Source organism: Oncorhynchus mykiss, chromosome 16, assembly GCF_013265735.2.
Source record: "Oncorhynchus mykiss isolate Arlee chromosome 16, USDA_OmykA_1.1, whole genome shotgun sequence".
NCBI classification, from domain to species: domain Eukaryota; kingdom Metazoa; phylum Chordata; class Actinopteri; order Salmoniformes; family Salmonidae; genus Oncorhynchus; species Oncorhynchus mykiss.
The window spans coordinates 65,715,638-65,740,776 of NC_048580.1; the positions used below are offsets into that span (position 1 = coordinate 65,715,638).

At 42.3% G+C, this 25,139-nt stretch overlaps 1 protein-coding gene across 2 annotated transcripts; it reads right to left on the reverse strand.

The window, feature by feature from the left end:
• Positions 1–73: 73 nt before the first annotated feature.
• Positions 74–25,139, reverse strand: LOC110492562 (cytochrome P450 3A30). 2 transcript variants are annotated; one of them, XM_036947564.1, is made up of 14 exons: positions 24,729–25,139; positions 21,840–21,933; positions 21,656–21,708; positions 20,558–20,657; positions 20,364–20,477; positions 17,243–17,331; positions 17,001–17,149; positions 16,597–16,724; positions 15,710–15,788; positions 14,353–14,513; positions 13,978–14,204; positions 5,518–5,680; positions 5,167–5,276; positions 74–385 (listed from the first exon to the last, which is right to left on the reverse strand). In XM_036947564.1, the coding sequence occupies exons 1-13, from the start codon at positions 24,797–24,799 to the stop codon at positions 5,181–5,183; spliced, it is 1,524 nt and encodes a 507-aa protein (XP_036803459.1). In that variant the 5' UTR covers positions 24,800–25,139; the 3' UTR covers positions 74–385; positions 5,167–5,180. The 2 variants fall into 2 exon arrangements, with proteins under 2 accessions (XP_036803459.1, XP_036803458.1); XM_036947563.1 differs by lacking the exon at positions 74–385 and having other exon boundaries at positions 4,530–5,276; positions 24,729–25,138.

Consider the following 25,139-nt stretch of genomic DNA (forward strand, 5'->3'; position numbering starts at 1 on the left):
CACTGAGCTAGGCTGAAACACCTAGATTTTGGAGCTGCCTTATGCAAGAAAGCAAATAAAGATACCATGGTTGTATGCGGCTTTATTAACTGAATTATTATTATTTTTACATTGTTTACAAACTGAAATGTGACATGTATTAATGCCATCATCATACTTGTTTTTTTGTTAACAGGTGGGGCGAAAAACAGAGCCCCACACACCCTGGATGATGGGTCGCCACTGTGTGTGTGTGTGTGCCCGTGTGTGCGTGTGTGTGCTTGTGAGCGTGTGTGTGTGCGCGCGTGTGTGTGCGCGCGTGTGTGTGTGCGTGTGTGTGTGTGCGTGTGTGTGTGCATTGAGTGACTGTGGGAGTTTGAAACCTGACTGGCTGGTTGGGTAGCCTCTGAAAGAGAGAGATTAATCCTGATCAACTACTTGGCCAAAGGTCAAGTTGATACAAATAAAATCCCATAGGTTCACTGTCAGTGTAAGACACGCAATTTGAAGATTCCATTGATCATTTGATAAATAAAAAGTGTAATTGGTGTTAGTCAATTTAAATTAAAGTAGATTACATTGTGTGCAAAATTATTAATCATATCAAATGAAGGTTTGAAGGGTTTTAATAACCTTATATTTTATCATCAGGTCTCCATTTAAGAAAATCCTCAGTGTTTGATGTTACTTTCATTGGTGTTACTACTCCTACCAGTAGCACAATGTTATTATAATGGTACACATGACTTAAAGTCATTAAGCTGCCATATTAGTTGATTTAGAATCGGAAGATGTATCCAAATACATTTAAATCAAATAAAAAAAGATGTTTTTTTTTTCTTCAAATGCCATGCCCAAATGCTACCACAGAGAAGAAGAAAGAAACACCTTCTGTTCTGTATGAAAGCAAACAATCTGAGACTAGAATCTGAGACTAGAATATTGCCTATACAGGGTCTGTGTGTGTGTGTGTGTGTGTGTGTGTGTGTGTGTGTGTGTGTGTGTGTGTGTGTGTGTGAGTGTGTGTGTGCGTGTGCGTGTGTGTGTCTCAGACTGCTGAGTCACTGTGGGAGTTTGGAACCTGAATGGCAATGTACACTGTGTGGACATACAGTGCCTTGCGAAAGTATTCGGCCCCCTTGAACTTTGCGACCTTTTGCCACATTTCAGGCTTCAAACATAAAGATATAAAACTGTATTTTTTTGTGAAGAATCAACAACAAGTGGGACACAATCATGAAGTGGAACAACATTTATTGGATATTTCAAACTTTTTTAACAAATCAAAAACGGAAAAATTGGGCGTGCAAAATTATTAAGTTAATTAAGATGAATTAGTGAAACTGTTCAAAATAGTATATGGCATATTAAATATACTATGCTATTGTTATCATATAGAAACATAAAGGAAAATGTGTTTATAAGAAGGGCCTGAGATCAAAGTCAATATTCAAACCACCAGGGGTCAATGTGTTTAGATAGGATATCCAGTAAGCCTCCTTTTGTAGTAGTAGGATCTCAATGTTACCTCCTCTCCTTGGTAGAGCAACATGCTCAATGCCTGTGTATTTGAGGGAGGAGATGGGATGGTTAGCTTCAACAAAGTGAGCTGCTACTGGATAGTCAATGTTCTTACACCTGATTGAGCTGCGGTGTTCAGCTATGCTTTGTTTTAATTGTCTTTTCGTTTGTCCTATGTAGGCTTTTCCATATGAACAGGTGATGAGATAGATTACTCCCTTTGTCTTGCATGAGATTATACCTCTAACAGGGATCTTTCGACCTGTATTTGGGTGTCTGAAGGATGTTTTTATAGTGCTTTTGCACTGTGTGCATGAGCCACATTTGTAGTTCCCATTTGGAATCGGTGTCAATAGTGTCTGAGTGGGCTCAGGGGGCATGTCAGATCTCACCTAACTATCTCCAATATTGCGACCACACTTATAGACCACCAGTGGGGATACCTTGAAGAGGTGTGCGATTTTCTGGTCTGATTGCAGAATATGCCAGTGATTTTTCAGAGTTGCTTTCATTTGGGGCAGCAGGTAGCCTAGTGGTTAGAGTGTTGGACTAGTAACCGAAAGGTTGCAAGATTGAATTCCTGAGCTGACAAGGTAACAATCTGTTGTTATGCCCCTGAACAAGGCAGTTAACTCACTGTTCCTAGGCTGTCATTGAAAATAAGAATTCGTTCTTAACTGACTTGCCTAGTTAAATAAAAATAAAATAAATACAAAATCATTTCTCCGAACCCTTGGTGTACTTAGTGCAAAAGACCGTTGCGTTGTTTTTCTTCTTTGGTTGAGTTTTTAGTAATTCCTCTCTTGGTTTTATTTTCATCATTGCAGCATTAAGAGTGTTGTACTTGTAGCCTCTCATTTGAAATGTATCTGTCATTTTCTTATAGCATTGCTGTCAAAATCTGACTGGTGGCCACAGATGAGTTTAACCCTGCATAACTGGCTAAATGGTAGAACATTCTTGGGGGGAAGGGGATGCATACTATCCGATTAGTTTAACCCTGCATAACTGGCTAAATGGTAGACCATTATTGAGGGGAAGGGGATGCATACTATCCGATTAGTTTAACCCTGCATAACTGGCTAAATGGTAGAACATTCTTGAGGGGAAGGGGATGCATACTATCCGATTAGTTTAACCCTGCATAACTGGCTAAATGGTAGACCATTATTGAGGGGAAGGGGATGCATACTATCCGATTAGTTTAACCCTGCATAACTGGCTAAATGGTAGACCATTATTGAGGGGAAGGGGATGCATACTATCCGATTAGTTTAACCCTGCATAACTGGCTAAATGGTAGACCATTATTGAGGGGAAGGGGATGCATACTATCCGATTAGTTTAACCCTGCATAACTGGCTAAATGGTAGACCATTCTTGGGGGGAAGGGGATGCATACTATCCGATTAGTTTAACCCTGCATAACTGGCTAAATGGTAGACCATTATTGAGGGGAAGGGGATGCATACTATCCGATTAGTTTAACCCTGCATAACTGGCTAAATGGTAGACCATTCTTGGGGGGAAGGGGATGCATACTATCCGATTAGTTTAACCCTGCATAACTGGCTAAATGGTAGACCATTATTGAGGGGAAGGGGATGCATACTATCCGATTAGTTTAACCCTGCATAACTGGCTAAATGGTAGACCATTATTGAGGGGAAGGGGATGCATACTATCCGATTAGTTTAACCCTGCATAACTGGCTAAATGGTAGACCATTATTGAGGGGAAGGGGATGCATACTATCCGATTAGTTTAACCCTGCATAACTGGCTAAATGGTAGACCATTCTTGGGGGGAAGGGGATGCATACTATCCGCACATAGCAAGGTATTGTGATCTGTGGGCTTTCTGTATAAATCTGTGTGTAATGCATCCTTCTCTTTGATAATCCATAATTCCAGGTAGGATTTATGGATTACTATCTAAAAACATTGACGCCTAGTGGTTTGAATATTGATTTTGATCTCAGGCCCTTCTTATGAACACATTTTCCTTTATGAACACATCTTATAAATGTATATTCTTTCTACAGCATATTAGCTTATAACCTGGTTCAAGTTTTCATGACATTACCCTGTGGAAGGCAAAGTGATGCCGAAACGTTGGTAAATGACCATTAAATTGCTGGGAGTTTATACATGGAGTGTGACACTTTCTTTATTTTGATAGGTTACAGCTAGAGAAATTAATGTTGGTAGATGACTGGGGAACAGGTGAATCTACAGGTGACTGGGGAACAGGTGAATCTACAGGTGACTGGGGAACAGGTGAACGTACAAGTGACTAGGGAACAGGTGAATCTACAGGTGACTGGGGAACAGGTGAACCTACAAGTGACTGGGGAACAGGTGAACGTACAGGTGACTGGGGAACAGGTGAACGTACAGGTGACTGGGGAACAGGTGAATCTACAAGTGACTGGGGAACAGGTGAACGTACAAGTGACTAGGGAACAGGTGAATCTACAGGTGACTAGGGAACAGGTGAACGTACAGGTGACTGGGGAACAGGTGAATCTACAGGTGACTGGGGAACAGGTGAATCTACAAGTGACTGGGGAACAGGTGAATCTACAGGTGACTGGGGAACAGGTGAACGTACAAGTGACTAGGGAACAGGTGAATCTACAGGTGACTAGGGAACAGGTGAACCTACAAGTGACTAGGGAACAGGTGAATCTACAGGTGACTGGGGAACAGGTGAACATACAGGTGACTGGGGAACAGGTGAATCTACAAGTGACTGGGGAACAGGTGAACCTACAAGTGACTGGGGAACAGGTGAACGTACAGGTGACTGGGGAACAGGTGAACGTACAGGTGACTGGGGAACAGGTGAATCTACAAGTGACTGGGGAACAGGTGAACGTACAGGTGACTGTTAGACAGTTGAACGTACAGGTGACTGGGGAACAGGTGAACGTACAGGTGACTGAGGAACAGGTGAACGTACAGGTGACTGTTAGACAGGTGAACGTACAGGTGACTGGGGAACAGAACAGATTCAACTCAAGCATCTAGTCTTACAGGTAGAAAACATTTACTTCAGTCCAGCAGTATTACTGTTAGAATCACACTACAGATTAAATCATTACATAACACATTCCAAAACATGGTATGTGAGTTTTATAAGAGGGTTATATGAGGGATACTATCTTACATCAGTAAAAGCATTAGATAATTCATGGTCATATATTATATATTGGTTGTACATTGTGTTGCAGCAATCTCTTGCAGGTAAGTTAGTTAGTGATCTGTGGTTGTTCAATGCCTGAACATAAATTATTTTATAAAACAAATGAAGGCACACATAGTTACTACAATTGTCCATATTGTATTCACTTTATACTCATTGCATGACCCTTGAGATGAGTCATCTTAATTTCAAGGGATTCCTGCAAATAGGATACAAAAAGCCTACACACGTCAATATTTTAGTAATATAGCTAGTTGGGTAGTTTCTTCACCATAAAATCAATGAATTGTACTAATTCCAGAGGATAAGCCTGGAATATCAATGAGTCTAAGATGATCCTTTCCATACCTCAATAGGAAGGTTGCCTTGCCTTTTAGACAATTTACTCATTGCCATGCCAACCATATATTTGAAGCAGAAACCGACTTGGCTAGACTAACAGGGTAGTGTCCTGTATACCTGTGCCTCTCCTCTCAATCCTGGCTGGGGGCCACAACACGGGGGATCAGCTTCAGCTTGATGGGCTTCGTTGGGGCGATGAAGCCGTTGTCAAACAGCTCCAGAGGAACCTGAGGACACATCCAGGAAGTCAATATAAAAACCGATATGAATACAGCACCACACAGTCTCTCAATGTAATCAGTTACGGTTTAATTCTGTTTTGAGAACCTAAACAGCTACTACAGTCAACAACACAAAGATAAGCCATCACAAGCCAACATTCAACACCAACATATTCAAAAACTTGCACGCATACACACAAAGACTCAAGCACACCAATAATCCCATTGAGACAATCAGTAATCTCACTTCTGTCTCCTTGCAGGTGACAAAACTGAACCTCTGGAGGATCTCTACTATCACCAGCTTAATGGTCTGGAGGGCGAATCTCATGCCGATACAGTTCCTGGGCCCCATCCCAAACGGAAGGAAGGTGTAGGGATCAATGTTCTCTCTGTTCTCCTTACTGAACCTGAGGACAGAGGAGTGTTCAGATCAAAGTAGCATTCAGCACTGTGTCCAACACTAGAGTAGTGTTCAGCAATGCTACAGAATATTTAACTAGAGCAGTGGTCAGTAACTCTACAGACTGTGTAACTAGTAGTGGTCGGTAACTCTACAGACTGTGTAACTAGAGTAGTGTTCAGCAATGCTACAGAATATTTAGCTAGAGTAGTGGTCAGTAACTCTACAGACTGTATAACTAGTAGTGGTCGGTAACTCTACAGACTCTATAACTAGAGTAGTGGTCAGCAACTCTACAGACTCTATATCTAGTAGATGTGTCACATCTGCTCCTGCAACGCCCTCTGGTGTTCATCCGGTGTCTTCTTGACCTGCAGTTACTCCCCCTGCACACTCTCTCTCCCTCTCTGTGTGATTGTGTGTTTGGAGACAGGTGTGTTGGAGTCAGAGCAGATCCCTACCAGCTGCAACCTGTTCCATAATCAAGACCTCTACAAATACTCAGTCCAGCCACTTCCACACTGCCAGATCATAATCTGTGCTCATTCTGCCCACTCTGACTCTGGTCCCTGTCTCCTGTCACCCATTCCACATCTCACCACCCAACTACCTTGCTCTGGATTTTACTCACCACCACTACCTTAGAATCCCGTCAGGACCTGTTTACCCTGTTCTACTCAGCTAACTCCAAACTCAGTCTCCACATCTGTTTTTTCTGCAACTCATCCGAGCTTGCCCGGATTTGCACTCCATATCCCTGTGTAAAAAAATCATATTTTGGTTCATTCATACCTGTTTCCTCATCTGAGTCTGCTCTTGGGTCACCCTGTGTCGCTCTGCTTAACAAGTGGTCAGTAACTCTACAGACTCTATAACTAGTAGTGGTCAGTAACTCTACAGACTCTATAACAAGTAGTGGTCAGTAACTATACAGACTCTATAACTAGTAGTGGTCAGTAACTCTACAGACTCTATAACTAGAGTAGTGGTCAGTACCCCTACAGACTCTATAACTAGAGTAGTGGTCAGTACCCCTACAGACTCTATAACAAGTAGTGGTCAGTAACTCTACAGACTCTATAACAAGTAGTGGTCACTAACTCTACAGACTCTATAACTAGAGTAGTGGTCAGTACCTCTACAGAATCTATAACTAGAGTAGTGGTCAGTAACTCTACAGACTCTATAACTAGAGTAGTGGTCAGTAACTCTACAGACTCTATAACTAGTAGTGGTCAGTAACTCTACAGACTCTATAACTAGAGTAGTGGTCAGTAACTCTACAGACTCCATAACTAGTAGTGGTCCGTAACTCTACAGACTATATAACTAGAGTAGTGGTCAGTACCCCTACAGACTCTATAACAAGTAGCGGTCAGTAACTCTACAGACTCTATAACTAGAGTAGTGGTCAGTACCCCTACAGAATCTATAACAAGTAGCGGTCAGTAACTCTACAGACTCTATAACTAGAGTAGTGGTCAGTAACTCTACAGACTCTGTAACAAGTAGTGGTCAGTAACTCTACAGACTCTATGACTAGTAGTGGTCAGTAACTCTACAGACTCTATCACTAGAGTAGTGATCAGTAACTCTACAGACTCTATAACTAGTAGTGGTCAGTAACTCTACAGACTCTATAACTAGTAGTGGTCAGTAACTCTACAGACTCTATAACTAGAGTAGCGGTCAGTAAATCTACAGACTATAAATAGTAGTGGTAGGTAACTCTACAAACTGTATAACTAGAGTAGTGGTCAGAAACTCTACAATCTCTAACTAAAGTGGTGGTCAGTAACTCTACAGACTCTATAACAAGAGTAGTGGTCAGTAACTCTACAGACTCTATAACTAGAGTAGTGGTCAGTACCTCTACAGACTCTATAACTAGTACTGGTCAGAAACTCTACAGACTATAACTAGTAGTAGTCAGTAACTAGACAGACTCTATATCTAGAGTAGTGGTCAGTAACTCTACAGACTCTATAACTAGAGTAGTGGTCAGTAACTCTACAGACTCTGTAACTAGTAGTGGTCAGTAACTCTACAGACTGTATAACTAGAGTAGTGGTCAGTAACTCTACAGACTCTATAACTAGTAGTGATCAGTAACTCTACAGACACTATATAACAAGAGTAGTGGTCAGTAACTCTACAGACTCTATAACTAGAGTAGTGGTCAGTACCTCTACAGACTCTATAACTAGAGTAGTGGTCAGTAACTCTACAGACTCTATAACTAGAGTAGTGGTCAGTAACTCTACAGACTCTATAACTAGAGTAGTGGTCAGCAACTCTACATACTTTATAACCAGAGTAGTGGTCAGAAACTCTACAGACTCTAACTAAAGTAGTGGTCAGTAACTCTACAGACTCTATAACTAGAGTAGTGGTCAGCAACTCTACAGACTCTATAACTAGTAGTGTTCAGTAACTCTACAGACTCTATAACTAGAGTAGTGGTCAGTAACTCTACAGACTATACAACTAGAGTAGTGGTCAGTAACTCTACAGACTCTATAACTAGTAGTGGTCAGTAACTCTACATACTTTATAACCAGAGTAGTGGTCAGAAACTCTACAGACTCTATAACTAGAGTAGTGGTCAGTAATTCTACAGACTCTATAACTAGAGTAGTGGTCAGCAACTCTACATACTTTATAACCAGAGTAGTGGTCAGAAACTCTACAGACTCTATAACTAGAGTAGTGGTCAGTAACTCTACAGACTATACAACTAGAGTAGTGGTCAGAAACTCTACAGACTCTATAACTAGTAGTGGTCAGTAACTCTACATACTTTATAACCAGAGTAGTGGTCAGAAACTCTACAGACTCTAACTAAAGTAGTGGTCAGTAACTCTACAGGCTCTATAACTAGTAGTGTTCAGTAACTCTACAGACTCTATAACTAGAGTAGTGGTCAGTAACTCTACAGACTATACAACTAGAGTAGTGGTCAGTAACTCTACAGACTCTATAACTAGTAGCGGTCAGTAACTCTACAGACTATAACTAGTAGTGGTCAGTAACTCTACATACTTTATAACCAGAGTAGTGGTCAGAAACTCTACAGACTCTAACTAAAGTAGTGGTCAGTAACTCTACAGGCTCTATAACTAGTAGTGGTCAGTAACTCTACAGACTCTATAACTAGTAGTGGTCAGTAACTTTACAGACTCTATAACTAGTAGTGGTCAGAAACTCTTTAACTAGAGTAGTGGTCAGTAACTCTACAGACTCTATGACTAGAGTAGTGTTCAGTAACTTTACAGACTCTATAACTAGTAGTGGTCAGTAACTCTATAGACTATAACTAGTAGTGGTCAGTGACTGTACAGACTTTATAACTAGTAGTGATCAGTAACTCTACATACTTTATAACCAGAGTAGTGGTCAGAAACTCTACAGACTCTAACTAAAGTAGTGGTCAGTAACTCTACAGGCTCTATAACTAGTAGTGGTCAGTAACTCTACAGACTCTATAACTAGTACAGGTCAGTAACTTTACAGACTCTATAACTAGTAGTGGTCAGAAACTCTTTAACTAGAGTAGCGGTCAGTAACTCTACAGACTCTATAACTAGTAGTGGTCAGAAACTCTTTAACTAGAGTAGTGGTCAGTAACTCTACAGACTCTATGACTAGAGTAGTGTTCAGTAACTTTACAGACTCTATAACTAGTAGTGGTCAGTAACTCTATAGACTATAACTAGTAGTGGTCAGTGACTGTACAGACTTTATAACTAGTAGTGGTCAATAACTCTACAGACTCTATAACTAGAGTAGTGGTCAATAACTCTACAGACTCTATAACAAGTAGTGGTCAGTAACTCTACAGACTCTATAACTAGTAGTGGTCAGTAACTCTACAGACTATAAATAGTATTGGTCAGTAACTCTACAGACTCTATAACTAGAGTGGTGGTCAGTAACTCTACAGACTCTATAACTAGAGTGGTGGTCAGTAACTCTACAGACTCTATATATAGAGTAGTGGTCAGTAACTCTACAGACTCTATAACTAGAGTAGTGGTCAGTAACTCTACAGACTCTATAACTAGAGTAGTGGTCAGCAACTCTACATACTTTATAACCAGAGTAGTGGTCAGAAACTCTACAGACTCTAACTAAAGTAGTGGTCAGTAACACTACAGACTCTATAACTAGAGTAGTGGTCAGTAACTCTACAGACTCTATAACTAGTAGTGGTCAGTAACTCTACATACTTTATAACCAGAGTAGTGGTCAGAAACTCTACAGACTCTAACTAAAGTAGTGGTCAGTAACTCTACAGGCTCTATAACTAGTAGTGGTCAGTAACTCTACAGACTCTATAACTAGTAGTGGTCAGTAACTTTACAGACTCTATAACTAGTAGTGGTCAGAAACTCTTTAACTAGAGTAGCGGTCAGTAACTCTACAGACTCTATAACTAGTAGTGGTCAGAAACTCTTTAACTAGAGTAGTGGTCAGTAACTCTACAGACTCTATGACTAGAGTAGTGTTCAGTAACTTTACAGACTCTATAACTAGTAGTGGTCAGTAACTCTATAGACTATAACTAGTAGTGGTCAGTGACTGTACAGACTTTATAACTAGTAGTGATCAGTAACTCTACAGACTCTATATAACAAGAGTAGTAGTCAGTAACTCTACAGACTCTATAACTAGAGTAGTGGTCAGTACCTCTACAGACTCTATAACTAGAGTAGTGGTCAGTAACTCTACAGACTCTATAACTATAGTAGTGGTCAGTAACTCTACAGACTCTATAACTAGAGTAGTGGTCAGCAACTCTACATACTTTATAACCAGAGTAGTGGTCAGAAACTCTACAGACTCTAACTAAAGTAGTGGTCAGTAACTCTACAGACTCTATAACTAGAGTAGTGGTCAGTAACTCTACAGACTATACAACTAGAGTAGTGGTCAGTAACTCTACAGACTTTATAACCAGAGTAGTGGTCAGAAACTCTACAGACTCTAACTAAAGTAGTGGTCAGTAACTCTACAGGCTCTATAACTAGTAGTGTTCAGTAACTCTACAGACTCTATAACTAGAGTAGTGGTCAGTAACTCCACAGACTATACAACTAGAGTAGTGGTCAGTAACTCTACAGACTCTATAACTAGTAGTGGTCAGTAACTCTACATACTTTATAACCAGAGTAGTGGTCAGAAACTCTACAGACTCTAACTAAAGTAGTGGTCAGTAACTCTACAGACTCTATAACTAGTAGTGGTCAGTAACTCTACAGACTCTATAACTAGTAGTGGTCAGTAACTCTACATACTTTATAACCAGAGTAGTGGTCAGAAACTCTACAGACTCTAACTAAAGTAGTGGTCAGTAACTCTACAGGCTCTATAACTAGTAGTGGTCAGTAACTCTACAGACTCTATAACTAGTAGTGGTCAGTAACTTTACAGACTCTATAACTAGTAGTGGTCAGAAACTATTTAACTAGAGTAGCGGTCAGTAACTCTACAGACTCTATAACTAGTAGTGGTCAGAAACTCTTTAACTAGAGTAGTGGTCAGTAACTCTACAGACTCTATGACTAGAGTAGTGTTCAGTAACTTTACAGACTCTATAACTAGTAGTGGTCAGTAACTCTATAGACTATAACTAGTAGTGGTCAGTGACTGTACAGACTTTATAACTAGTAGTGATCAGTAACTCTACAGACTCTATATAACAAGAGTAGTAGTCAGTAACTCTACAGACTCTATAACTAGAGTAGTGGTCAGTACCTCTACAGACTCTATAACTAGAGTAGTGGTCAGTAACTCTACAGACTCTATAACTATAGTAGTGGTCAGTAACTCTACAGACTCTATAACTGGAGTAGTGGTCAGCAACTCTACATACTTTATAACCAGAGTAGTGGTCAGAAACTCTACAGACTCTAACTAAAGTAGTGGTCAGTAACTCTACAGACTCTATAACTAGAGTAGTGGTCAGTAACTCTACAGACTATACAACTAGAGTAGTGGTCAGTAACTCTACAGACTTTATAACCAGAGTAGTGGTCAGAAACTCTACAGACTCTAACTAAAGTAGTGGTCAGTAACTCTACAGGCTCTATAACTAGTAGTGTTCAGTAACTCTACAGACTCTATAACTAGAGTAGTGGTCAGTAACTCCACAGACTATACAACTAGAGTAGTGGTCAGTAACTCTACAGACTCTATAACTAGTAGTGGTCAGTAACTCTACATACTTTATAACCAGAGTAGTGGTCAGAAACTCTACAGACTCTAACTAAAGTAGTGGTCAGTAACTCTACAGACTCTATAACTAGTAGTGGTCAGTAACTCTACAGACTCTATAACTAGTAGTGGTCAGTAACTTTACAGACTCTATAACTAGTAGTGGTCAGAAACTCTTTAACTAGAGTAGTGGTCAGTAACTCTACAGACTCTATGACTAGAGTAGTGTTCAGTAACTTTACAGACTCTATAACTAGTAGTGGTCAGTAACTCTATAGACTATAACTAGTAGTGGTCAGTGACTGTACAGACTTTATAACTAGTAGTGATCAGTAACCCTACAGACTCTATATAACAAGAGTAGTGGTCAGTAACTCTACAGACTCTATAACTAGAGTAGTGGTCAGTACCTCTACAGACTCTATAACTAGAGTAGTGGTCAGCAACTCTATAGACTCTATAACTAGTAGTGTTCAGTAACTCTACAGACTCTATAACTAGAGTAGTGGTCAGTAACTCTACAGACTATACAACTAGAGTAGTGGTCAGTAACTCTACAGACTCTATAACTAGTAGTGGTCAGTAACTCTACATACTTTATAACCAGAGTAGTGGTCAGAAACTCTACAGACTCTAACTAAAGTAGTGGTCAGTAACTCTACAGGCTCTATAACTAGTAGTGGTCAGTAACTCTACAGACTCTATAACTAGTAGTGGTCAGTAACTTTACAGACTCTATAACTAGTAGTGGTCAGAAACTCTTTAACTAGAGTAGCGGTCACTAACTCTACAGACTCTATAACTAGTAGTGGTCAGAAACTCTTTAACTAGAGTAGTGGTCAGTAACTCTACAGACTCTATGACTAGAGTAGTGTTCAGTAACTTTACAGACTCTATAACTAGTAGTGGTCAGTAACTCTATAGACTATAACTAGTAGTGGTCAGTGACTGTACAGACTTTATAACTAGTAGTGGTCAATAACTCTACAGACTCTATAACTAGAGTAGTGGTCAATAACTCTACAGACTCTATAACAAGTAGTGGTCAGTAACTCTACAGACTCTATAACTAGTAGTGGTCAGTAACTCTACAGACTATAAATAGTATTGGTCAGTAACTCTACAGACTCTATAACTAGAGTGGTGGTCAGTAACTCTACAGACTCTATAACTAGAGTGGTGGTCAGTAACTCTACAGACTCTATATATAGAGTAGTGGTCAGTAACTCTACAGACTCTATAACTAGTAGTGGTCAGTAACTCTACAGACTATAAATAGTAGTGGTCAGTAACTCCACAGTCTCTATAATTGGTAGTGTTCAGTAACTGTGTAGTAGGACTCAGTAGAGGAGACTATTTGTTCTTTACTATGGTAGAGTACAGTAGGATAGAGTAGAGCCAAGAGTTTGGGTCGTTCCACATTAAACTGGAACAACAGACCATTACTTTTTGGTTCTTTATGAAATTGAATACATTACTTTTTCAAAATATAATACACAAAAAAGTCATTTGGAGGAAGGATGTTTGGTACATGGTTTAATTTTTATTAATATTTTTACCCCTTTTTGCCTCCCCAATTTCATTGTATCCAATTGGTAGTTACAGTCTTGTCTCATCGCTGCAACTCCCCTACGGACTCGGCAGAGGCGAAGGTCAAGACCCATGCGTCCTCCAAAACACAACCCAACCAAGCCACACTGCTTCTTGACACAATGCACATTCAACCCGGAAGCCAGCCGCACCAATGTGTCAGAGGAAACACCGTACACCTGGCGACCTGGTCAGCTTGCACTGCGCACGGCCTGCCACAGGAGTCGCGAGTGCGTAATGAGACAAGGATATCTTTGCCGGCCAAACCCTCCCTAACCCGGACGACGCTGGGCCAATTGTGAGTCACCCAATGGGCCTCCCGGTCGCGGCCGGCTGCGACAGAGATTCTGGGCTTAAACCCAGAATCTCTGGTGGCACAGCTAGCACTGTGATGCAGTGCCTTAGACCACTGCGCCATCATGGTCTGTTTTTTGTTCCAGTTTTGTGCGAAATGACCAAGTCGTAAAGCAGAGACGAGTGTTACTGTATGTACCGTACCTCTCTGGTCGGAAGACTTCAGGTTTGGGCCAGTGTGTTGGGTGGTGGTGAAGGACCATGATTGGGATCATGACAACAGTTCCCTTGGGGATGGTCACACCATTCACCTCCACGGTCGTCTTGGCAACCCTCTCTAGCCGGCTGATGATGGGATACACCCGCAAGGTCTCGTTGATGACCATGTCCAGATATTCCATCTGCATCAGCCCTTCATAGGTGGGTGGAGCCTGCAGGGAGACAGGCACAACTTCACTACCCTTCATGGGAAACACTTGAGTGACCTTTGGCCATCGAGATCCTATTTAATTACTAGAGGGGCTATGTCATAAATCCTCAAAGTTCCAGAATGGGGTGAAAATAGCAGCTTGAGGTCACCTTGTCGGGGAAGATCTGGTCGATCTCATCCTGCAGGGCAGCCTGGACGTCAGGGTTTGTTGCCAGGTTGTAGGATAGGAAACCCAGTGTGCTGCTGCTGGTCTCATAGCCCCCAAAGATGTATGTCAACGCCTGGGACAGGATCTCATGGTCCGTCAGCCCTGGAACACAACCACAACACAATCGCTCAGCCCTGCTAAAAACCAAACATCTAGACCAGCATACATTTCAAGCTGGTCTATGCTGTTCCATGCTGGGTTCTGCTTGTCTATTCTAGTCAAACAGGTCTGACCAGCATTGTCTAATGGGTTCTGCTGGCTGACCAGCATGGTCTAGTTGGTTATGCTGGCATCTCATCCTTCATTGTGTTTTCGCTGGGGACCAGCCTTTGTTGTGGTTTTGCTGGTGATCAGCATTTGCTGTGTTTTTTGCTGGTGTCCAGTATTTTCGCTGTATGTTGGACACTAGTGACCAGCATCAAGTCACATTATGCTGGCTTGCAAAGTGATGTTTAAATCCTTTTGGAATTTCATCCGAAGTGGATTCCCACAATCTCTTTAAGATTCCATCTAAACTGGACCTACCATTTCAGTAATGGGTGCAATAAATTCAACTAACAGATTGGATTAGTTTAGAAAAATTTATGTTATTTATCTTTGTGTAGCATAAGATTAATTAATTAATTCATTCATTAATCAATCAGCACTGGCATACCACACACCCCAACAGCCCCTGCAAGGCCGGGGGCTTACAGGGTCTTTTGTCTCAGCCGCGTGTAGAATAGCAGGAAATTAGCTATAGCAATGCTAAATTCTATAAACTTCATTGCAGAATGTGTAGAACAGCATGGGACTGGCTATAAAACGGCACATTTTACTTGTGCTCCAGATACTCTACAAGTCTAGAGAAGGCCAGTTTGATTGCTTCTTTTATTGCTTTTATTGCTTCTTTAATCAGGACAACTGAGCTGTTGCAAAAGGGTTTTCTAATGATAAATTAGCCCTTCAAAGTTATAAAATTGGATTAGCTAACACAACGTGCCATTGGAACACAGGAGTGATGGTTGCTGATAATGGGCCTCTGTACTCCTACGTAGATATTCCATTAAAAATCAGCCGTTTCCAGCTACAACAGTCATTTACAACATTAACAATGTCTACACTGTATTTATGATCAATTTGAGGTTATTTTAATGGACAAAAACAAGGACATTTCTAAGTGACCCCAAACTTTTGAATGGTAGAATAATATGAAACGCTCTGAGATTAGGTTGTACAGAGAGAACTACAACACAATAGCGCAGAACGAACCACAAAATGACCGTTGTCACCCCTGTCCATGATTTTGAGTTACTTACCTTTGTGTGCAACCTCCTTGGACCTGTGGTCCTGTGGGATCTGAGAGTCCACCATCAGCTGCATTAAGTCCACTCTGGTCTGCAGGGCCAAACCAAACACCACACCTATCAGTAATCATGATGCCACTTCAGTGGGGTTGAGGATAAGGTTTGGGGTTTATGCCTAGTACTGACTGGGGTATGGTTGGGGTGGAAATGAAATGAAATCAAATTTGTCACATAGACTTTGCCATAAAATTGTTGCTTATGAGCCCGTCCCAATGATAGAGTTAAATATAATTTAAAATAAAAATAGCAACACGAGTAATAAAATACACAAGAATGAACTATATACAGGGAGAACGCATACCATATCAAGTGCAGGGGTACGAGATAGTAAGGTAGGTACTGTATGTGTATAAAGGCAGGCAGGGCTCTAAACTGACCTTTTTTACAGGGAGCTTGTGTGCTCCTAAGTTGAAAATCTAGGCGTACACAAAAAAATTTAGGAACACAATGAAAAATATTTCTGACATTAAAGCTAGAATCCTTTTTTTTAAATTTTTGCCATGGGTGCTGGTGCTCCTAAATACTAATTCCAGGTGGCACAGCTAAATATTTAGGAGCATATGTGAGTAAAATGGTTGCACTGTAGAGCCCATGCAGTTTGAAGCGACTAGGCATCAGGATAGGTTAGGTTTAGGGTAGGTGGTTAGGTTTAGGGTAGGTGGTTAGGTTTAGGGTAGGTGGTTAGGTTAAGGGTAGGTGGTTAGGTTTAGGGTAGGTGGTTAGGTTTAGGGTAGGTGGTTAGGTTTAGGGTAGGTGGTTAGGTTTAGGGTAGGTGGTTAGGTTTAGGGTAGGTGGTTATGGTTTAGGGTAGGTGGTTATGGTTAAGGGTTGTAGCTCACATTGTGTACATTCTTGCTCCTCTCTGCTTTGATCTTCCTCAGGAAGGAATAGAAGAATTTCATAGCACCAGCAGGTAGGAAAGAGACATTACACTTTTCCAGGAGCGGACGCATAAACGGGAACAACACTGGAGTGAGAGAAGGAGAGAAGTAACAGGAGAGGAGAAGACAGGAGAGAAGATAATTGAAATGAAGAAACAAGAATAGATGAGGAATTAATAAAAGAAAAGAGTGGCAATTTACACTGTACATGGAAATGAAAAATACATTGCTTTTAACAAGGCACGTCATTCCTCTTTGACTATATCAGAGAGATACAGGGACTACAAAGGCACGTCATTCCTCTTTGACTACATCAGAGAGATACAGGGACTACATTATGTTCACAAACGCGCACAGCTTACCTACTAAGATTAGGAGAGGATTTAACAGGTTGAATTTGAGTAGTTTCTTTATGTTGACAACTAAGGGATCGTTGGGTTGGTTGATAGAATCAATGTCAACACTGAACGCGCTACTTGCCACCACGTCCATACTGTAGGCCCCAAAGATTCTGGGAAACACACACACACAATAAAATGCATGAGAAAGATGTAATGTTACTGCCTCATTCGCGCATTTAACAAACTGCATTACCCATACTCACTCTTTAACTTCCAGGACCTCGTCAGTGTCTACCTTCTTCTGCAGAAACTTCACCAGGTTTCTGGAGTGTTGAGTCATTATCATGAACATCTGTCAAAAAATAAGATACATATAGTCTTGCTACACTAGACATATTCTCACATTTGTTCTGCATCCTGGATTCTGAAGCTCATCTTTTCTCAGGGCTGGATATAGGGAGCCCAGGTCAACAGCTTTCTCAATGATGCTGTATGTATACTACACTAGACGTACTCTATAGAGGCTGGATGTATACTACACTAGACGTACTCTATAGAGGCTGGATGTATACTCCACTAGACGTACTCTATAGAGGCTGGATGTATACTCCACTAGACGTACTCTATAGAGGCTGGATGTATACTACACTAGACGTACTCTATAGAGGCTGGATGTATACTCCACTAGACGTACTCTATAGAGGCTGGATGTATACTCCACTAGACGTACTCTATAGAGGCTGGATGTATACTACACTAGAGGTACTCTATAGAGGCTGGATGTATACTCCACTAGACGTACTCTATAGAGGCTGGATGTATATTCCACTAGACGTTCTCTATAGAGGCTGGATGTATACTCCACTAGACGTACTCTATAGAGGCTGGATGTATACTACACTAGACGTACTCTATAGAGGCTGGATGTATACTACACTAGACGTACTCTATAGAGGCTGGATGTATACTCCACTAGACATACTCTATAGAGGCTGGATGTATACTCCACTAGACGTACTCTATAGAGGCTGGATGTATACTACACTAGACGTACTCTATAGAGGCTGGATGTATACTACACTAGACGTATTCTATAGAGGCTGGATGTATACTACACTAGACGTACTCTATAGAGGCTGGATGTATACTCCACTAGACGTACTCTAGAGAGGCTGGATGTATCCTCCACTAGACGTACTCTATAGAGGCTGGATGTATACTCCACTAGACATACTCTATAGAGGCTGGATGTATACTACACTAGACGTACTCTATAGAGGCTGGATGTATACTCCACTAGACGTACTCTATAGAGGCTGGATGTATACTCCACTAGACGTACTCTATAGAGGCTGGATGTATACTCCACTAGACGTACTCTATAGAGGCTGGATGTATACTCCACTAGACGTACTCTGTAAAGGCTGGATGTATACTCCACTAGACGTACTCTATAGAGGCTGGATGTATACTCCACTAGACGTACTCTATAGAGGCTGGATGTATACTCCACTAGACGTACTCTATAGAGGCTGGATGTATACTCCACTAGACGTACTCTATAGAGGCTGGATGTATACTACACTAGAGGTACTCTATAGAGGCTGGATGTATACTCCACTAGACGTACTCTATAGAGGCTGGATGTATACTCCACTAGACGTACTCTATAGAGGCTGGATGTATACTCCACTAGAGGTACTCTATAGAGGCTGGATGTATACTCCACTAGACGTACTCTATAGAGGCTGGATGTATACTCCACTAGACATACTCTATAGAGGCTGGATGTATCCTCCACTAGACGTACTCTATAGAGGCTGGATGTATACTCCACTAGACGTACTCTGTAAAGGCTGGATGTATACTCCACTAGACGTACTCTATAGAGGCTGGATGTATACTACACTAGACGTACTCTATAGAGGCTGGATGTATACTCCACTAGACGTACTCTATAGAGGCTGGATGTATACTCCACTAGACGTACTCTATAGAGGCTGGATGTATACTCCACTAGACGTACTCTATAGAGGCTGGATGTATACTCCACTAGACATACTCTATAGAGGCTGGATGTATACTCCACTAGACGTACTCTATAGAGGCTGGATGTATACTACACTAGACGTACTCTATAGAGGCTGGATGTATACTACACTAGACGTACTCTATAGAGGCTGGATGTATACTGCACTAGACGTACTCTATAGAGGCTGGATGTATACTACACTAGACGTACTCTATAGAGGCTGGATGTATACTACACTAGACGTACTCTATAGAGGCTGGATGTATACTACACTAGACGTACTCTATAGAGGCTGGATGTATACTACACTAGACGTACTCTATAGAGGCTGGATGTATACTCCACTAGACGTACTCTAGAGAGGCTGGATGTATCCTCCACTAGACGTACTCTATAGAGGCTGGATGTATACTCCACTAGACATACTCTATAGAGGCTGGATGTATACTACACTAGACGTACTCTATAGAGGCTGGATGTATACTCCACTAGACGTACTCTAGAGAGGCTGGATGTATACTCCACTAGACGTACTCTAGAGAGGCTGGATGTATACTCCACTAGACGTACTCTATAGAGGCTGGATGTATACTCCACTAGACGTACTCTATAGAGGCTGGATGTATACTCCACTAGACGTACTCTAGAGAGGCTGGATGTATACTCCACTAGACGTACTCTATAGAGGCTGGATGTATACTCCACTAGACGTACTCTATAGAGGCTGGATGTATACTCCACTAGACATACTCTATAGAGGCTGGATGTATACTCCACTAGACGTACTCTATAGAGGCTGGATGTATACTCCACTAGACGTACTCTATAGAGGCTGGATGTATACTCCACTAGACGTACTCTATAGAGGCTGGATGTATACTCCACTAGAGGTACTCTATAGAGGCTGGATGTATACTCCACTAGACGTACTCTATAGAGGCTGGATGTATACTCCACTAGACGTACTCTATAGAGGCTGGATGTATACTCCACTAGACGTACTCTATAGAGGCTGGATGTATACTCCACTAGACGTACTCTATAGAGGCTGGATGTATACTACACTAGACGTACTCTATAGAGGCTGGATGTATACTCCACTAGACGTACTCTATAGAGGCTGGATGTATATTCCACTAGACGTTCTCTATAGAGGCTGGATGTATACTCCACTAGACGTACTCTATAGAGGCTGGATGTATACTCCACTAGACGTACTCTATAGAGGCTGGATGTATACTACACTAGACGTACTCTATAGAGGCTGGATGTATACTACACTAGACGTACTCTAGAGAGGCTCCACAACCCCTGAGTGCTGTGTGTGTACATTCATGTACGTGTGTCTTTACATCTTTGAGTCGTCCACTGGTGAAGGAGGGAGACAGAGTGCTGCGGATTCTCTTCCACTCATCGTCTTCTACAGTTGTTACAGCGTCGTGGAGCTCCCCGTTCAACCCAAAGTCCTGACCACACACACGTTAGAGAGGTTAGGATCAGGACTGAAGGTTAGAGAGGTTAGGGTTGTTTGGGTATTTCTGCTTACCCGTCTGTTGGTAAACACAGAGTAACATTCCTTCACCAGGATGGTTTTGATCATGGCTGTGTCCATCACACCCATTATGGGCAGTCTGCCATCAAATACCCTAAAAGAATGACAAAATACTAAAATAACTACTAAATACTAAGAATGATTAACAGAGCCAGAATTACAAATAATTCACCAGAGCATTGAAAACATAGTTCCCCTATACTTGTACAAACGCACCCCTCCCACACACACACCTATCCCTCCACACACACTCTACCCCCCCCCCACACACACCTATCCCCCCAAACACACTCTACCCCCCCCCACACACACCTATCCCCCCACACACTCTCTACCCCCCCCCCCCCACACACTCTACCCCCCCCCACACACACCTATGCCCCCACACACACTCTACCCCCCCACATACCTATCCCCCCACACCCCCCACCCCCCCACACACACCTATCCCCCCACACACACCTACCCCCCCACACACACCTATCCCCCCACACACACACCTATCCCTGCACACACACCTACCCCCCCCACACACAACTACCCCCCACACACTCTACCCCCCCACACACACCTATCCTCGCACACACACCGACCCCCCCACACACACAACTACCCCCCCACACACTCTATCCCCCCACACACACCTACCCCCCCACACACCTACCCCCCGCACACACAACTACCCACCCCCACACACCTACCCCCACACACACACCTACCCACCCCCACACACCTACCCCCCCACACACACCTACCCACCCCCACACACCTACCCCCACACACACACACCTCTTCCCCCACCCACCCCCCGCACACACACAACTACCCACCCCCACACACCTACCCCCACACACACACCTACCCACCCCCACACACCTACCCCCCCACACACACCTACCCACCCCCACACACCTACCCCCACACACACACCTCTACCCCCACCCAAACACCTACCCCCACACACACACCAACCCCCCCCGCACACACCAGCCCCCACACAAACACCTACCCCGCACACAAACACCTACCCCACACACACACACACACCTACCCCCCACACACACCTACCTCCCCACACACACACACACCTACCCCCACACATCGCCGTACTTCTGGTAACAGGCATTGTCAAATATGAAGAAACCCTGTGAAAGAAGGGAGGAGATCAGCTTGAGTCCTCATGGTCCTCATGTCACACTAAATGGACACCCAGTGAGTTCGAGCAACACACTACACAAAAGCAGAAGTAGTAGTATTAATGTAATAGTAACCTCACCCTTTTGTACTCTAAAAACGTCCCTATGAAGGGGAGAGGTTTAGGTCCCTGGATGCCGAGTTTCTTGAAGAATCCATAAGGTGCATACCCATACCTTATTATAGGGTTAGAGAGAAATATTCAGTGAGGGGAACGACCCAATTGTTTCCAACGTGAAGTCTCAGTCGCCCTTTTGAAGACCAGGAACCGTCTTTTTAGTGTGTCGCCATCCTGCTTCATGGAGGAGTTTTTGGAAACATCGTATGCAGTTTGAGCCACTCAAGGGAAGTGAAGTTGCAGGCTAGCTCAGTGCTGCCCCTTCATTGAGTATCTCAAGTTGATGGCCGACAGGGGTACTGCAGGCTGCCAGCAGCCACTAAATTATCCTTATGCGTGTGATTTCAGCAAAAAGGTCCCGGGGGGTGTTGTATATGGATAATATACAACAGCTAAGGGCTGTTCTTATGCACGATGCAACGCAGAGTGCTAGGACACGGCCCTTAGGCGTGGTATATTGGCCATACATCCCAAACCCCAGAGTTGCCTTATTGCTATTATAAAGTGGTTACCAACGTAATTAGAGCAGTAAAAATAAATGCTTTGTCATACCCATGGTATAAAGTCTGACATACCATGGCTTTCAGCCAATCAGCATTCAGGGCTCGAACCACACAGTTTATAATAAAAAAATAATTGGTTAAAGGACATAAATCTGAAATAGAAGCAAGTATTGGTACCATGATTGTGTTCGGAATTGTTTTTACATCCATGAGTATTGACCATTAAGATTGACTACAATGGGAGATGCTACTTTCTGAAAACATTGCCTGCAGTACCCCGGTCGGCCTCAATGAGAGAGAGCAGTCGTTCTCATTTAGTTAATGTAATAATAGATTATACAGTATTATTTCAAATCACAGTAGTTAAAGTATAGATAATACACTCAATATACAATATAAAACACAACATACATTACTTGAGATACTTGTTGGCTATGTAATGTTTACATATATAATGTATTTAGCTGTATAGTTTACTGCCTATAGGCTTACGCTGTAACAGAACATGTTACTACTGTGTGATGTTCTCAACTTAAAAGGTACCACGTGTAACAATTCAACAAAAAACTGTATCTTGTTGTCAAAACAAGATATTTTCTGGCCCCAGTCAATTTGACCACAAGAGATTTGGTGGCCCCAGTCAATTTGAAAACAAGAGATTTGCTGGCCCCAGTCAATTTGACAACAAGAGATTTGCTGGCCCCAGTCAATTTCACCACAAGAGATTTGCTGGCCCCAGTCAATTTGAAAACAAGAGATTTGCTGGCCCCAGTCAATTTGACAACAAGAGATTTGCTGGCCCCAGTCAATTTGACAACAAGAGATTTGCTGGCCCCAGTCAATTTGACCACAAGAGATTTGCTGGCCCCAGTCAATTTGAAAACAAGAGATTTGCTGACCCAGTCAATTTGAAAACAAGAGATTTGCTGGCCCCAGTCAATTTGACAACAAGAGATTTGCTAGCCCCAGTCAATTTGAAAACAAGCGATTTGCTGGCCCCAGTCAATTTGAAAACAAGAGATTTGCTGGCCCCAGTCAATTTGAAAACAAGAGATTTGCTGGCCCCAGTCAATTTGACAACAAGAGATTTGCTGGCCCCAGCCAATTTGACCACAAGAGATTTGCTGGCCCCAGTCAATTTGACAACAAGAGATTTGCTGGCCCCAGTCAATTTGACCACAAGAGATTTGCTGGCCCCAGTCAATTTGACCACAAGATATTTGCTGGCCCCAGTCAATTTGACCACAAGAGATTTTCTGGCCCCAGTCAATTTGACCACAAGAGATTTGCTGGCCCCAACCAATTTGAAAACAAGATATTTTCTGGCCCCAGTCAATTTGACAACAAGAGATTTGCTGGCCCCAACCAATTTGAAAACAAGAGATTTGCTGGCCCCAGTCAATTTGACAACAAGGGATTTGCTGGCCCCAACCAATTTGACCACAAGAGATTTGCTGGCCCCAGTCAATTTGACAACAAGAGATTTGCTGGCCCCAACCAATTTGACCACAAGAGATTTGCTGGCCCCAGTCAATTTGACCACAAGAGATTTGCTGGCCCCAGTCAATTTGACCACAAGATATTTGCTGGCCCCAGTCAATTTGACCACAAGAGATTTGCTGGCCCCAGTCAATTTGACCACAAGAGATTTGCTGGCCCCAACCAATTTGAAAACAAAAGATTTTCTGGCCCCAGTCAATTTGACAACAAGAGATTTGCTGGCCCCAACCAATTTGAAAACAAGAGATTTGCTGGCCCCAGTCAATTTGACAACAAGAGATTTGCTGGCCCCAACCAATTTGACCACAAGAGATTTGCTGGCCCCAGTCAATTTGACCACAAGAGATTTGCTGGCCCCAGTCAATTTGACCACAAGAGATTTGCTGGCCCCAACCAATTTGAAAACAAGAGATTTTCTGGCCCCAGTCAATTTGACAACAAGAGATTTGCTGGCCCCAACCAATTTGACCACAAGAGATTTGCTGGCCCCAACCAATTTGAAAACAAGAGATTTGCTGGCCCCAACCAATTTGAAAACAAGAGATTTGATTGGCCCCAACCAATTTGAAAACAAGAGATTTGCTGGCCCCAGTCATTTTGACAACAAGAGATTTGCTGGCCACAGACAATTTGACCACAAGAGACAGTCTGTCTTTCGTTGAACAATAAGAAGGCTTCACCATTAGAATAAAATTGTGTGTGGGCCAAATAACATTTTTGGGAAAAAATTATGTGAAACACTATCATTCCATTATTACTGTAGATATATTAAGGACATTTTGTCATTTTCTCAACAGCAGGTTAGTACAGAAAGCATGATTATTAACCTTTTCTAATAAAATGTACTTACCACATGAAGAGAGCAAATAGTGTCGCTACCAGAGTCCATGTCTCTGTGGAGAACGAAGGAAAGTTCCACATCGTGTCTCCGCTTTGTTGTGCTTTTGACTCTGACCGACGGCTCTGACCGACCTGTAATTCTCTCTTCTTCTTCTGTAATATTATGGCGGTCCACAAAGGAATGGTGTAATTATTTTACTTCCACCTTTTTAAAGGGCTATTCGGTAGTTTGAGGGTTAACGGGCGACTCTTTGCAGAGAGTGAGAGAGAATAGAGATAGATAGAGGACTCATATTTATATATGTGCCATTATAGCTTCTATGACACTGTGGGCAGCACCATTGAGGCTACAACATGTAGAAATCCCCACCAGATGAGTACTTTGACTACATTAAAATGGCAAAGGCATGGTGGAAGCCCT